This window comes from Equus przewalskii, chromosome 6 (assembly GCF_037783145.1).
Source record: "Equus przewalskii isolate Varuska chromosome 6, EquPr2, whole genome shotgun sequence".
Classification (NCBI taxonomy): domain Eukaryota; kingdom Metazoa; phylum Chordata; class Mammalia; order Perissodactyla; family Equidae; genus Equus; species Equus przewalskii.
Window position 1 is genome coordinate 86988593 of NC_091836.1, and position 17371 is coordinate 87005963.

A 17371-nucleotide genomic window follows, 5' to 3' on the forward strand; every position below is an offset into this window, starting at 1 on the left:
AAAGGAAAGTGGATTATCATGAGAATTTAAAAATATCAAAAATCTTTGTAGCATCTTAAAAAAAATACACCAACCTTTAGTAACTGGGACAGAAAACATGGTGCTAGTCCACAATAGGCACTCAAACTACTTGCTTAACGAGTGAAATGCAAGAAAGACAGGACTCTCATACTAAATATTCCACTAAATAAAGGTACCCTTTTAAAAAGAATGCATCTTTCCAAACATTTAAAAAATATTATATAAGACTAAAAAACCAGGATTCCCATAATTCTGAAAATAATCCTGATTCTTACTGCTCTGGTCCACAATGCAAAAAAATGCTTAACACCTTACTAAATTTTACAAGCATGGATATTTTGCTTTTCTCCTCAATGAGAAACATTAAGAATCATAGATTTTCTGGTCCAATATATTGAATGATGCAAAAAGCCATATAAGCATATAACGAAAAAGGTTTGGGATTGTTAATATCTATCAAGTGGTTTTGAACAAAACAAAATTATTTTATCTGCCAGCATAAGAGTAATCTTTTGCATTTTAAGAAGCCACATCCACTGGAACTGTATGATAACATTTACCCTATGACAGATGTACAGGAATTTTTGACTCAACACAGATATGTACATATACACACACATATTTGTTAAAAAATCAACTAGCAGAGAGTAAATGATACTAGTAAGAAATGGTAAATTCATAACTCTTTGATTAATAAAAATACAAACCTTCAGTGATTTTTGCAATATAGGCTAGCAAGTCCACCTGCCGCGCTTCATCAGATGATGGTAGAGAATACAGAGGAAGTTCCTCTTGAAATTTGGCAATCATTTCTTTAATTAATCCAACAATGACAGATTTAGGCTGCAGAATACACACAAAGGGAAAAGTTAGGTAAAAATTTTGCTAAAGAATATGACCTTGTTAACCTACACATTGTATCAAGTTAACCAAAAGAAAATATTGCATCATGCTCTCAGTTTTTCAAAACTATCATACAAATTATGTGATACTTTTAACTGTTTTAATATTTTTAACTGAACAACGACTTAATTCTTGGGCCAGCCCCAGTGGCTTAGTGGTTAAGTTCAGCGTGTTCCCCTTCAGCAGCCCAGGTTTGGTTCCTGGGCATGCACCTACACTGCTCTGTTAGTGACCATGCTGTGCTGGCAGCCCACATACTAAAAAATAGAGGAAGACTGGCATGGATGTTAGCCAAGGGTGAATCTTCCTCAGCAAAAAATAAATAAATAAATCACTTAATTCTTTTAACTGAAAAGTAGGGAGAAATGCTAAAAAATGAGAAAATACCATGAAGGTGCTTATTAGCAGAGTACCTATATTTAGGAACAGTCTGTCTGTCTTTTTTTAAGTTTTTATTTTAAAATAATTGCAGACTTATACAAGAGAGTGACATCAGCATCATGGCAGAAGGAGCTCTCCTGGTGAACTCTCCTCTCCACAATACAATGAAAAAGACATTTATATTCCAAGAGAGAACATCCATGTGACACAAAAGATGTCTGAGAGACCCCCACAGCGATATGTTGGGAGGTAGAGGTGCCAGAGCCTCCCTTAGAGGAGGTGGAAGGGGGTAAGAGAAAGCATTCAAAGAAATAATAGCAAGAACTTCCCAAACCTGGGGAAGGAGATGGAAATCCACATGAAAGAATCTATCAGCTCTTCTAAATACATCAATGTAAAAAGACCTACTGCAAGGCATATAGTAGTGAAACTGGGAAAAGTGAATGACAAAAAATACTAAGGGCAACAAGGCAGAAGAAAATAAGCTACAAAGGAATCCCTATCAGGCTTTCAGCAGATTTCTCTGCAGAAACCTTACAGACCCTAGCCTAGGAGAGAATGGAATAACATATTCAAATCCTTGAAGGACAAAAATTTTCAGCCAAGAATACTCTCTCCAGTGAAAATATCCTTCAGAAATGACGGAGAAGTAAAACTTTCCCAGATAAACAAAAGCTAAGGGAGTTTGTAGCCACAAGACCACCACCCACCACCCCCTAACGCCCCCCCCCCACACACACACACAAGAAATCCTCAAGAAGGCCCTCATACCTGAAAAAAAAAATGGAGAAAGGGGTTACAAAGCCTGGAGTGAGGAGATAAATAGGTAGACAAAATCAGAAAATTGTAGCTATACAACAGGTTAGCAAATACTCAAGTAAAACATTAAAGATAAAGGGAAGGAAAACACCAAAAACAAAGATAATCTTGTCATTTTAATCACAAACTCACAACACAAGACGGAATAAGATGGAAAAACAACATAAGAAGAGAAGAGACAGGGGATTGAATCAGTTTAGTTTAAGGAGATAAGAGGCCATCAGAAAATGGACTATCTTATCTATGAGGTTTGAATACAAACTTCATGGTAACCACTAAACAAAAAAGCAGAACAGAGACACAAATGACAAATAAGGAGAAAACAAAGAAACACAACATAAAAAACTACATAACTCAATTGATAGACTAAAACACACAGGACGAGAAACAAAGAAAATGCAGAAGAACTGGAAAACGAGTGATAAAATGGCAGCATTAAGCACTCATATATCGATATCACCCTAAATGTAAACGGATTGAATTCCCCAATAAAAAGACATAGAGTGGCAAGATGGATTAAAGAACAAGACCCAACAATATGCTACCTCCAGGAAACACATCTCAGCTCCAACGACAAACACAGGCTTAGAGTGAAGGGATGGAAGACGATACTCCAAGCTAATGGCAAACAAAAGAAAGCAGGTGTTGCTATACTTATAGCAGACAAAGTAGACTTCAAGATAAAACAGGTAAAGAGAGACAAAGAGGGGCAGTATATAATGATCAAAGGGACACTCCACCAAGAAGACATAACACAAATATCTATGCACCCAACATAGGAGCACCAAAGTACATAAAGCAATTGTTAACAAACTTAAAAGGAGGTATTAATAATAACACAATAATAGTAGAGGACCTCAACACTCCACTCACATCAATGGATAGATCATCCAAACAGAAAGTCAACAAGGAATCAGTGGAATTAAATGAAAGGCTAGACCAGTTGGACTTATTAGACATATATAGAACACTCCATCCAAAAATAGCAGATTACACATTCTTCTCAAGTGCACAGAGAACATTCTCAAGGATAGACCACACACTGGGAAACAAGGCAAGCCTCAATAAATTTAAGAAGATTGAAATAATAACAAGCATCTTTTCTTATCACAATGCTATGAAGCTAGAAATTAATTAAAAGAAAAAAGCTGCGAAAGGGACAAAGATGTGGAGACTAAACAACATGCTATTGAACAACCAATGGATCATTGAAGAAATTAAAGGAGAAATCAAAAAATATTTGGAAACAAATGAAAATGAAAACATACCATACGAATTCATATGGGATGCAGCAAAAATGGTACTAAGAGGGAAATTCATTGCAATACAGGCTTACTTTAACAAACAAGAAAAATCCCAAATGAGCAATCTCAAACTACACCTAACTAAATTAGAAAAAGAAGAACAGACAAAGCCCAAAGTCAGCAGGAGAGAAATAATAAAAATAAGAGCAGAAATAAATGCTATTGAAACAAAAAAGGTAGTAGAAAGGATCAATGAAACAAAGAGCTGGTTCTTTGAAAAGATAAAATTGACAAACCCACAGCCAGATTTACAAAGAAAAAAAGAGAGAAAGCTCAGATAAATAAAATTACAAATGAAAGAGGAGAAATTACAATGGATACCACAGAAATACAAAGGATTATAAGAGAATACTATGAAAAGCTATATGCCAACAAAATGGACAATCTAGAAGAAATGGATAAATTCTTAGACTCTTACAACCTCCCAAAGCTGAATCAATAAAAATAGATACTCTGAATAGACCAATCATAAGTAAATAGATTGAAACAGTAACCAAAAACAGCCCAAACTGATTGAAACAACAATCAAAAATGGCCCAAAAAACAAAAGCTCAGGACCAGACGGCTTCCCTGGCGAATTCTACCAAACTTTCAGAGAGGATTTAATACCTATCCTTCTCAAGCTATTCCCCAAAATTAGGGAAGATGGAATGTGTCCTAACACATTCTACAAGGCCAATATCACTCTGATATCAAAGCCTGACAAGGACAACACAAAAAAGGAAAACTATAGGACAATACAGCTGATGACCACAGATGCAAAAATCCTCAAGAAAATATTGGCAACCTGAATACAGCAATACATCAACAGGAGCACACATCATGATCAAGTGGGATTCATACCAGGGACACAGGGATGGTTCAACATCCACAAATCAATCAATGTGATAAACATTAACAAAATGAGGAATAAAAACCAGGAGATCATCTCAATAGACGCAGAGAAAGCATTTGACAGATCCAACAGCCATTTATGATAAAAACTCTTAACAAGAGGCTGGCACAGTGGCGCAGCAGTTAAGTGCACATGTTCCGCTGTGGCGGCCCAGGGTTTGCCGGTTCAGATCCCAGGTGCAGACATGGCACTGCTCAGCAAGCTATGCTGTGGTAGGCATCCCACATATAAAGTAGAGGAAGATGGGCATGGATGTTAGCTCAGGGCCAGTCTTCCTCAGCAAAAAGAGGAGGACTGACAGCAGATGTTAGCCCAGGGCTAATCTTCCTCAAAAAAAAAAAAAAAAAAAAATTGGGGGAGATGGTTATTGTGGCACATTGGAAAGAGTACACAAATAGGCATTCAAATTCATATTAAGAACAAAAAAAAATCACTGTGCTGTTCAAACAAAATTCTGTAGGCCTAATGTAGCACAGTGAATCTCTAGGGAAAATATCTGCAGTCCTTGGCCTAGACAACCTCTAGATTACCACTAGCTCCAAAATTCTATATAATTATAGTACACAATCATAATTACAATTGCTTGTGGAACTTAGTTACTGTAGAACTTTTAAATAGGACAATTTAAATAATGTAATGTCTTCTTAAGACTAGTTTTAGCTTTTAATAAAAAGGCTCAGAATAGTAAAATGAAATCAAGACCATCTGAACTGAAATCAAGCACAAACCTCAATGAGATTATAGAACTAACTCTGAGTATTTATTGAACAAACAAACAAAATTATGAAAAGAGATGCCAAAGAAAACCAGAAAGAGGAATCAGGAAATATGAATTCCTACAACAGGGCACAGATGTCAAAATATTGTTTGAGGATAATTAAAAAAAAAAAAAAAGAAGAAGAAGGGTAAAAATGAATGAAGGAGATAATTCAAAAAAGAAGAAACATATATGATCAATAAATATATGAAAAAGATTTAAATTCCTCAAATAACCAAAGAACTAAACATTAAGATCAAGACATCATTTTTGTCCTTCCAACTCACAATTTAAAAAAAATTTTTTTTAAATTTTTCCTTTTTCTCCCAAAGCCCCCCGGTACACAGTTGTGTATTTTTAGTTGTGGGTCCTTCTAGTTGTGGCATATGGGATGCTGCCTCAGCATGGCTTGATGAGCAGTGCCATGTCCGCACCCAGGATTCGAACCGGCGAAACACTGGGCCACCGAAGCAGAGTGTGTGAACTTAACCACTCGGCCATGGGGCCAGGTCCAACTAACTGACAAATTTTTATCATGCCTAATTCATCACATTTAACTGGTAATCTTATTATTCAAGTCACCAAGTACTGCAAACAATGTACAAGTCCATAAAGTGAAAGGTCAATGTTTCCCACTTAAACTCCTCTACTGACAATTTGGTGTGCATCCTTTCTTTTTCTGTTTCTTATTTTTTTAAAGGTTTTCCATATATAAAAAATATAGAAAACTATAAAAACAAAGTAAAATGTGTCCACAATTGCACACCTTTTTATGGATGTACATAAAATAAGAAGTGATAATCCTAACGCCATCCTTTACTCCAACCTCACACAACTCTGAAATATCCTGTCCTACAACTTTCTGGATACATATAAATATATTATAAATTATCCTTTCATAAAAATTTTAATTACTTACAAAAATGAGCGTATATCCTACATCCTTCTAAGTAAACATATACAGATGAGCAAAGGTTTGTTTTGTTTTCATGATAACACTTCTGTTGCAGCAAGGGTGCTATAAAGCAGGTAATCTCCTGTACTGATTTCTACTGACGGTAGAAATACAACATTTTGTCTACCTTTTGGAGGCCAATTTGGCAACATATGAGAATAGCCTTCAAAATATTTATAGCCTTTGATCCAATAATTCCATTCCTAGAAATTTATCATTATGAAATCATTGAAGATTTATAAGATATACATAAACATTTATATTTACATATATTTAAAGATGCTCATCATTAAATTTCTAACAACAGAACAATCTGTAAATACATTATGCAATATCCTTATGCTAGATCATCAGGCAACCATTAAAACCACGTATTCTGAAAATATTGTTTAATAAGGAGAAATGCTCAACATAATGGTAGATAAAAAATTCAGAATATAAAATTGCATAATGTGAGGACTTGTAAAGCAAATAAACTACAGTTACATACATCAACATGGGTAAATTTTTAAAACTTAACACTCAGTTAAAACAAAGCATGCTATATACAGCATGAGTCAATCTGCATAAAGGTCAAAAAAGGGCAAAACTACAAATAAATACATAGATTAGATAAGACTCTTTAATAGAGAGGGACTAGAAAATTATGTCCTAATATCTTGCTAGTAGCTTTCCATGTGCTTTATCAAGCAGCAAACAGCTATCAAAAGGCTGAGAGTGAACGACAGTTGGCTCCCAGACCTGGAGATAGCAGCTTCAAGCAGGCTGCTGTCATCAGCGTTCTAGGACCTGGGTGACCCCAGGGAGCTCAATTTCAAATTACTCTTAGAGACCGCATGAAGAATATCATTGAAGAAAATTCAGTAACTTATTTGACTATTAGGATCAAAGGCAAATATTCGGTAAAACAAAAACTTTTAAAAGAAAATCCAAATTGATCTTACGTGGCTCCAATTTTGGAGATAGGGCAAGTATATTCTGCCTTGAGCATCCACATGTTTTCCAACTGAGATTCCCATATTTGCAGTTGGCTTTAAGAAGCAAATGGGGGGAGCAAAAGGGTGAGAATCCAAAATCCACAAACGAATTGGTATGTTATATGTATTACCTATTTGAGACAAAATAAACACATCTTCAAACAATAATGAAGCATACACATTATATTTATGGTACAGCTGGGTGGCATTTCAAGACATATAGTCAAGTTTACATATACAGGATTTATGGAAATCAAGGCCTGTTTCCCCATTTTCATCCACATTCACATTGGAAACATGTTCCCATTAAAGTGCCACCAAAACATTAGAGGAAATTTAATTAAGACAATGGTCAGCTCATCCAATTCAATTCAATAAACATTTATAGGACGTACTGTGCCAGGAGTTTGGGATACAGCATCTTCTCTGTGTAACCTTTCTTGTTCTACCAGAACTCTCTCATAGTTCTCATATCTCATAGCAGAGCTATCTCATCTTTCTTGAAAGACAGTGGACTGTTTCTATTTTTATACTTATTCTGCATTGAAGTTATTTGCCTACATGTCTGTTTCTCTTTTTTACACTGTAAACTTCTAGAAAGGATAATGTATTATTCATTTCTATATCCCCTACACCAAGTATAGTGCCTAACATACTTGCTGCTCAATAAAAGTTTCTTATATAAATAAGAATTAGTGAATGAATAAACAAATGAAAAGATGAATGAATGAGCAAAGATGAATTTGATACTAGCTCTCAAGTTGCTCATTAATTGCAGACACTATACCATACAAGCTGCATTAAACATGTAGAACTTAGAGCTGAAAATGGCCCTAACAGTCACCTTGTCCAATGGTTCTTACATTTTAGTATACTGAGATAGGAACTTGAGTGTATGCTCTTCCAGTTGTAACCATGAATATCATGCCTTCCAAGAGCCAAAATCTCTGACTGCCTTGGTTGCCAGGAAGCCCAAAGCTAAACCTAATACAAGTGCAAAAACCTAACCTTAAACTAGAAATCTGATAAACTGCCTTAGCTGTTCTATTGTATCTCTTGATATTTATTCCCACTTCCATAGTCTTATTGCATATGTCTTTCACTGTACTTAAGAACAAGGCTGCTCAGGAGCAAGAACGCCTAGGTTTAAATCCTAGTTCAACATATTACTAGCTATATGATTTTAGGCAAGTTACTTACCTTCTCTGTCCCTTAATTTCTTCCTCTATAAAATGGGAATAATAATAGCATAGGGTTGTTGTGAGAATGAAATGAATGGACGTAAAATGCTTAGAACAGTACATGACATAGTAAATACCATAAAAAAAATTGGCAATTTTTGCAATTACCTCAAATACATTTTGGAAATAGACCAGGTAAAAATAAAAATAGTTTTCTTTTCCACTGCAATCCTTTTCTTACTAAGGAAATTCTCCTTCCACTGAAAGCTACTTTTTTCATCTTGCTCCTCCTCCCCTAAAGTACAATGATACTCAGCCCTGCCTAAACATTAGAAAAACTTAAGGAACTCTGAAACATACTAATACCCAGGCCACGCCCCCAAAGTTTCTGATTCAGTGGGATGGGGTGTGGACAACACTTTTTTAAAAGCTTCCCATGTAATTCTAATGTGCAGCTAGAAGTGAAAATCAGTACCTTACAGAAATGTCTTAATACCTGAGGTCTACTATTTTATATCAGCAGTTCTCAGAACGATATTCCTTTTCTACTTTCATCTAAGTATTTTTTTTTTTTCCTTTTTCTCCCCAAAGTCCCCCAGTACATAGTTGTGTATTCTTCGTTGTGGGTCCTTCTAGTTGTGGCATGTGGGACGCTGCCTCAGCGTGGTTTGACAAGCAGTGCCATGTCTGCGCCCAGGATTCGAACCAATGAAACGCTGGGCCGCCTGCAGCGGAGCGCACGAACTTAACCACTCAGCCACGGGGCCAACCCCTCATCTAAGTATTTTTTAAAACTTTTTTTATTGAGGTATAATCGACACATAACATAATATTAGTTTCAGGTATACAACACAATTAATTCAATATTTGTATATATTGCAAAATGATCACCACAATAAGTCTAGTTAACATCTGTCACCATACATAGTGTGTAGGTATTTACAATATGAGTATGGCATATGTTGGGCCATAGATAATGCTATGATCATAGCACCACAGTGACCGACTGACCGGTACTGAAACACACCATCAAATTCCTCCAGAAGTTACTGTGTCTAATGTTATATACTCTAGACCAGTGTTTTTCAAACGTTAGTCACAACAAATGGGTCACGAAATTAATTTAGTGGGCTGCAAACAATAATATTTTAAAATGGAATTGAATAGAAAATAGAAGGTATTACAGGTAGTATGGTATTTCAGTTATATAGATACCCACACAAACACACACACACATATATATATGATAGCTATGTATGTATATAAAAGTATTTCTTATTCCAGGTCACAGTCACAAAGCCACTGTTCTAGGTCATGCAAATTTTTTTGTTTCATAATATAGCTGGAGTGGTGGTCCAAATCTCGATGGAGCCACTTTTTGTATGAATCACTACACATTAAAGAAAAGGAAAGAAATATCTATTGAAGGTACTAACAAGGATCTGATGCCTCCATCACTGCCCCTCCGCAGCAGCGTTCATGCGTTTTAATAGCCCGTGCCTGACAAAGCACCTGGTGAGCCTGAATCCTGGTCTAACCGGTAAGATTTCAATACTGGTGTACTCTATTCTCTTCTTCCTTCCTTCCTTCTCATTCTTTTCTGTCAGCAAATGCCCTCCCTCCTACCAGACCCATTTAGCTTTCAGTAGTTCATTACCAAAGAGTCAGAACTCCCCAGATTTAAAGTAATTACATCATAAGAATATAACTTGCTAGCTGTACATAAAGTTTAGATAGGTATCATCTTATTAAGATGGTACACATCTCTAAAGAATGGGTGGATGATGGATGAAGAAAAAGTGTAATCACAACATTGACACAATTTTGGAGGGATGATAATCCAGAAAATTCTGCAGGTATACATAAGGAAATATCAACAAGAAGATTCATCTGGGGAATAGGACTGGCTGGAAGGTTAGATATAAGTGTAACCTCCTCTCTTCTCAATTGTTTAAATTTTTTAGCATGAGCGTGTATTATTATTACACCAACAAACTAGTAACTAAAAGAAATATACGCAAATAATAATGGCCAAGATTTCTTAAGCACTTACTATGTACCAGGCACTAGGCCAAGAGCTTTACTTATAAGTAATTCATTTAATCCTCACAATTCTAGAGTTAGGCTCTACTATTGGCCCATTTTTCAGATAAGAAAGATAATACATTCTGACCTTCTGATCAGCAGGAAATAACTAGTGTGCAGCACACTGAGTTGATATAATTCTAGTCAAAAGTAAAGAAAAAAAATGTACTGCAAAAAAAAAAAAAAAAAGGCATTGTAGGTACCACTACTACCATGGCAGACCCAGCATAAGAAGCAAGGACATAACTCCACAGATCTAAGAGAGGCAGAGTGCCAACAAGGGGCATCTTACTGGTGGTATTAACTTTTATGCCCTCCTGTTATCTCCCCACACTGTCTTAGAAACTGAAATGCTACTAAGCAATGATTCATTTAAATTCATAAGCTCCTCTGCTAATATGCAGCTACCCTTGAAATCACTGGAGTGGGTAAGTACTGTGAGTAAAATCAATCAATTTTTCAAGGGAGTGGGTAACAATTCTCTCTCCCTTTCCAACATCTAACCATAATAAATGCAGAAAACAAGTAATGGGGACTAGGTCTGAGTAAAGTTCTCTAGGCAGCCAGAAAACAGTCTGAGAGTTTGGCAGTAGAGGAGCAAAGAAGGAAAATCAAACTCAACTCTGTGTGTGTTCTGCCTTCCTCACTGCAATTGCTGCAGAGCCTGATGCTGCCTACTTTCATCTGCAACCATATTCCTATGAGTAAAAACCAAACTGAATTCCTATGCATATCCTGTGCCAAAGGAGGTGACACAGTGAGACACAAACAGAGGCAGAACAAAACACAAGGGCACCTCTGGCAATAAGTCATCACAGGGAGGAAGAAATTAAGGAAGGTTTCTAACAGTCTAGGAACTACCATAAGGAAGCGCCTACTTTGAAAAAAGTCCCCCCAAATATAGCTTCTTGGCGTCTTTTGGGCAATGTATTCCCATCATACAGTGCTGAATCCTTTGTAAGAGACAGCAAACTCCACTGTTCTCCCCCACTTGGTTTCCAAATCCTCCTCAGTCCTTGTGCCGTGCACCTCCTCTTCCAAATGCCCAGTAAGTTCACTTATTCCTAAGCCCTCCAGTCAGTAATCAATAAACTAATCAATCAGTCAACAAAGATTTACCAAGCATCTTCTATAAACACAGCACTGTATATGACTAGTTTGGGATGTTATCCCTCCTGGAATTACTTGTATTTTAAAAGAGAAATGAGTTTTTAACTGTGGAATTTCAGGTACCACTTCAGGGAAATCCATTGGAACCACTGGTGTTCTTCAAATCACATTATGTGAGTAGTCTCCCACGACAGCCATCTGAAAGGTTAGTCCTGTTGAGTGTTAGAGGCAGTAGGTCTGGATAAATAGGAAGATCTAAGTACAGGGAAGTTAGTGATTTTTTTTCTTTTTGGGTAAACACAGCAATTTGAACCTGCCAGGCCACCTGAAAATATGCTGCTTACTTTGAGCTTTAATCACCCCTATGTTTTAAAATTTTCCTACTGGAGTTTGAAGTTCCAGCCTGATCCCAGCTGTGTGCCCCTAGGTAAATCACTTGACCAGGCTAAGATCAGCTCACTTATAGAATGGGGATAAGGCCACGTCACTCAGAGGGAGAAGACACTGAGGTAATGGAGAAAAAGGTGGGATGCCCGCAGGATGCTGTGGAAAGCAGACACAACTCGCCACCAGAGCAGGCCTGTCTGCCTGGCTCTCCTCTGCATCCCAGCCCCTGGCAGAGTAGTGGGCACACAGTTGACACTCAATAAATAAACATGCGTTGAACTGAACTGAATTTGCGATATTAACCTAGGCCTTCCTTGACCAGGACAGCATTCTGCTATATCCAATAAGGTTCTGTATAGATCACATACATGTGAAAACACTTTGAGAGTGCTATGGCACTAAATAAATGTAAGTTCTTATTAAACCACTCTTTTAGAAAATTCCCACATCTTCTCAACTTCCATACTTACCATGATACATCACAGGAACAGTGCCAGTGAAATTCAGCAGGTCTTTCTGGGAACTATCTTTGAAAACTGGAAGAAAAAAAAGGCCCCAAAATGTGCAATCAGAAGTAGGAAGAACTGTATTAAAGTGCACACGTGTATACAAACACATACAGAAACACACATAACTTCTAAATACCAGCATCTAGGAATCAGTAAATGTGCTGATGAAGGGAAATGACCAGATGCTGTTTTCTTACAAACCAGAGAGGGTAGTTGAAAGAACACAGAACTTTGATACTGAAACCCCAAGTTCTAGGCCTGCTTTCTCCACTTAGAGGCCTGTGACTTTTGGTTAATCTCTTTGACCTTCAGTTTCATCATCTATAAAACAAAGATGATAAGACTGCACCATAAAATTGTCATAAGGATCAAATGAGATAATGTGAAAGCACTTAGTAAGAAGTAAAGGATTATAAAATGTGGGCACATTGTCGAGTAATTGTCACATGTAACAAATCAGTCATAATCACTTTCAGAAATCAGATTATAACTTTTATAATCAGAAAAAATGTTAGCTTTATTTTTTAAAGTGACCTTTTAGAAAGCTCAGTCATTATCTTCTTTGGTTCCTCTAACTCCATTATTGTCAGCCTTCTTTCAACCTTCACATCCCTGAAATTCCAACTTACCAATCAATAAGTGGGACACACTGGTGGAGAATTAATGTCCTAATCTCTGAACTGAATACAGAAAACACTACCTCTGGTTTCAAACTATCCAGCTGCCTTGGAATGTAGTCCTTTCGGAACCTCAGTAACTATACTATTTAGGCAGTGGAAGAAAAAGTTCTAAATAGATTTGATGACCTATTAGAAAGGGAAAAGAGAAAATCAGGCTGACAGAAAACCCAAGGCCAAGAGTGTACAGAAGCACAACTGTTCACCTTGAACTATTTGAGTGAAAGGGGACAAAGGGTGAAGGGATCTCTGCGGCAAAAACTAAAATGGAAAGAGGAGCGGAACAGGGATTGTTACTCCAGAACACAGAAAAACCTAGAAATGTGGCAGAGAAACTAGAGGTGTAAATATTCATTGTCCAATCAAATTATTCAAAAGCCAAAACAGAAGTAATTAGAATACGTGACTATCATTGTCTTCAATAACAAAACGTACATTGACAGTATTATTGTTGCAGGTTTAATGGCACTTTAGCTCACTTTCTCTAGATGAGGAAACGAAAATAAGAATTAACTGGTACAATAAAGCTTTAAATCTATATGATGAAGACAGATATTGTGAAAGAACAAGCCATATTCAAGCAGAGGGCAAGACGGACATGCGTACAAACCCCAACTCCATCCCTAACCAGCTATGTAATCGTGAGCAAGGTATTTACACTCTCTGAGCCTCAGCTTCTTTATCTGAAAAATGAAAATGATAACACCTACGTCACAGTTTTGGTTGTAAAACATGTAAGATAACATAGATAAACATTTGGAAGCACATCTGGCATTAAATAAATAGTAGCTGCTATCTCCCCGATCCGGGCATTTACGTAGCACCAGTTAACTAGGTGCTAATCAACAGAGGCAGTCACTGATGGGCCAGAATCGAATCATTTCTTCCACATAAAAAATTAGCTATTCCTAAGAAATACTTCAATAATTTCTCAAAATTTCTAATATATAAATCTGCATTAGATAAATTTTCTTAACCCAAATGAATTCAAATATAAAACATACCCATGTAGAATAAAGGAGTTTTCCAAAACTGTATATTTTGACTAATTCATGGGTCCTGAAATCAATTTAGTCTCAATTAGCATTTGTTTTTAAATGGAGTGAAATGGAACAGAAGTGAGAATGCCAGAGTGTACACAGCATTTTAGCTATGTGTACATGGGGTCATGACGTAAAATGTATTTCCAAGTGTGTGTTGTGTTCAGAAATTTTTGAAAAATCGTAAAGCAAAATCTCTCTTAGGTAATCAGACCCTCTATGGTATTAAGTGAACACAACTAAAACTTGGTTATCAATAATTTAGAATCAGTCATGTATGTGGTAGGGAGAACAATGGCCTCCAAAGATGTCCAATACTCTTATCCTTGGAATCTGTGTGTATGGTACCCCACTCAGCAAAGAGGCCTTTTAGATGCCATTAAGGTGAGGACCCTGAGATGGGGATTATCCTGTATTATTGGTGTGGGCCTAATCGAATCACATTGGTCCTTAAAGGAAGAGAATGTTTTCTCTGGAGATTTCACTTCAGAAGGATGGTCAGAGAGATGCAACAATGCCAGCTTTGAAGATGAAGGAGACCACCAGCCAAGAATGTGGGTGACCTTTAGAAAGTGAGAAAGGAAAGGAAACAGATTCTCTCCCAGAACCTCCACAAAGGAGCTACGACCTGCCAACATCTCGATTTTAGCTCAGACTTCTAATCTGCAGAGGCCTGTGATGGACTTCCAGCCTACAGAACTGTAACAGTAAATCTCTGTTGGTTTAAAACACTAAGTTTCCACTAATCTGTTACAGCAGCAACGGAAAACTAATATAGTACAAATTGTATGAACTTAAACTTCCTCAGAAACTGCAGGTCACAAATGTAGCTCAAAATCAGGGGACAAAAGACAGAAATGAGAAACTAAAATTTTGTAACTCTCCAAGAACAAATAATTAATAGGTTAAATAATGTAGCAAAAACTAGAGGATACAATTCTTACCATAGGTGTCCATGGAATATCTGAAATGTGGGAAAAACATATTTACATTCTTTAGTTCTTCCATAGTTAGATCCCTGAACTTGTACTGAAAAGAGAAAAAACAAGCATGGAATAAGAATGAAGCTATAAGCAACAGATCAATTACAATTAACATTTACTGAACACTCATTCAGTGCTAGGTCCTGGGCTCAGTTTACAAACATGAATAGCATTTGATCAATCCTTTTAATAATGGCCCTATGAAGTAAGGCTTAGATGAGATGGGGCTTCCCACTGCTCTGCTTTACAGAAGATGAAAATGAAAGCTAGAGAATCGAAATAACTTGCTGAGTTAGATAGCAAGTAATAAAGCCAGAGCTCAAACCCAGGACCTGGATCTTTACCACTAAATCAAATGGTCTCCAAACACTTCCTTAAAAATTGGGCAGGATATACGAGCCCTGCCACCCCTGTCCCAGATCCCACTCTCATTCTTGAATACCTCACTCCCTTGAGGCAGCTTGCATAGCCCCTCCAACCCTCCTGGTACTGTATCCTGGGTTTCAAAGGGAGAACAGAGAGCAGGCAAGGTTTGCAGTCAGGCTGCACGAACCGCCTCCTCATCCAGCCAGGTGCACTCCCAGGAATGCTGCTTTGGTTGCCCTGTGGGCAAAATCACTTCACTTCTTTGAACTTATTTTCTCATTTGCAAAGAGAAATAATACCCCCCTCCTAGATGTGTGCTGAAGATTAAATGGAAGAAAACAAAAGCATATTAAGAGTCTATTACCATTGTGAAAATGAAGTTAGAAAACAACTGCATTTATAGTAGCATCAAAGAGAATAAATTACTTAGGAATAAATTCAACAACGAGATGCTAAACTTAGACTCTAAAAACTACAAAACATTGTTGAAAGAAATTAAAGTAGACCTAAATAAATAGAAAGACATCCCTTTTTGATAGATTAGAAAGCTAAATATTGTTAAGATGGCAATACTCCCCAACAGATTTGACAATCCATAATCTTTATCCAAATCACAGCTAGCCTTTTTTGTTTGTAAAAATGTACAAACTGATCTTAAAATTCATATGGAAATCCAAAAGCCCTAGAATAGTCAAAATAATGCTGAAAAAGAACAAAAAAGTTGGAGGATTCATACTATAATCAAAAGACAGGCTATAATAAAGAAGACGGTAAGAAGTGTGGAAGAGGATGTGGAGAAATCAGAACCCTCATATACATACGCCACGGCTGGCGATCGAATGCTGCAGCTGCTTTGGAAAGAGTCTGGCAGTTCTTCAAAAGATTAAACACAGGTTGCCATATGACCCAGCAATTCCACTCTGAGGTATGTACCCAAGAAAAATGAAAACACATTCACACAAACGCTTGTACGCCACTGCTCATAGCAGCATTACTATGAGAGCCAAACAGTAAAAACAATCCAAATGTCCATCAAATGTTGAATGTATAAATGTGATATATCCATAAAATGGAATATTCAGCCATAAAAATGAATAAAGAACTGATACATACTAAAACATGAATGAACCCTGAAAACATTACGCTAAGTGAAAGAAGCCAGACACAAAAGGCCACATATTGTATGATCTGTATATGAAATATCCAGAACAGGCGAATCCATAGAAACGGGAAGTAGATTAGTGGGTGCCTAGGACTGGGGGAGATTGGGAGAAAACGGGGAATGACTGCTAACAGATCCTGTTTCCTCTCTCTGAGCCTTAAGTTTTTCATCTGCAAAAGAGATGCAACTGTACTGCCTACCAACTTCAACAGGTGCGTATGAGGATCTCATGATTAACGCGTAAAGGTGAGATATTAAGCAACAGTAAGCACAGGCAGGAAATGATGAACTGGCACAAAGCATATCTAAGTTACAGAAAGGCCTCGGGGAAGAGCTGTCTACTATTCACCTTAAAGTCTAGAATGGCGCAGAAAATTAGAGGGAAAGGGGAAGGTCATTTTAAGATGGGAAAGAGTTTGGCAGAAGAAAAAGTCTACGATTATTAACAACTTGAGGGCAGGAATCATCTCTTCATCTTTGTGTCTCCCCACAGGTCTTCGCACAGAGTATGCCCTCAATAAATGCAGGCTGAGAGGATGGGAGTCAGCAAAGCGGCAGATCAAGATGAGTGGAGCGGGTATAGAAAGCAATTATGATCCAGAGGACTGAGCACCAAAACTAAGTTGTCCCCTGGAATATACACTTATTAGGAACAAACACAATTTTCGTTTTGTTTTCTACTTAATATTATAAGCCATCTTCTACATACCCAACATCCTGTGAGAATGGGATATTAATGGCTGCATCGGGACATAGACCAGAACTGATTTAACTGCAAAAGTGCTAGAGAAGTTTGTCAAAGAGGGCAAAAGCACTCTTCCTTAGGGCTTGAAAACCCAAATGTCACTGCCAGTCGAAT

At 37.2% G+C, this 17371-nt stretch overlaps 1 protein-coding gene across 10 annotated transcripts in view; it reads right to left on the reverse strand.

Moving 5' to 3' along the window:
* Positions 1–17371, reverse strand: part of UEVLD (UEV and lactate/malate dehyrogenase domains) — a 57605-nt gene that overhangs the window by 26441 nt on the left and 13793 nt on the right. For 5 of the 10 annotated variants that reach the window (XR_011541235.1, XR_011541234.1, XM_008530531.2 and 2 more), the window contains 4 exons: positions 14946–15030; positions 12246–12311; positions 6980–7143; positions 729–864 (listed from right to left, as the gene is read on the reverse strand). Coding sequence is in view for 8 of the 10 variants with exons in the window: in XM_008530531.2 (XP_008528753.1) it covers positions 729–864; positions 6980–7143; positions 12246–12311; positions 14946–15030 (451 nt within the window). In the remaining 2 variants the exon portion in view is untranslated. Of the gene's footprint in view, positions 1–728; positions 865–6979; positions 7144–8212; positions 8238–12245; positions 12312–14945; positions 15031–17371 lie in introns of those variants that run through there. The other 5 variants (XM_070624452.1, XM_008530532.2, XM_070624455.1 and 2 more) reach the window with 3 other exon arrangements.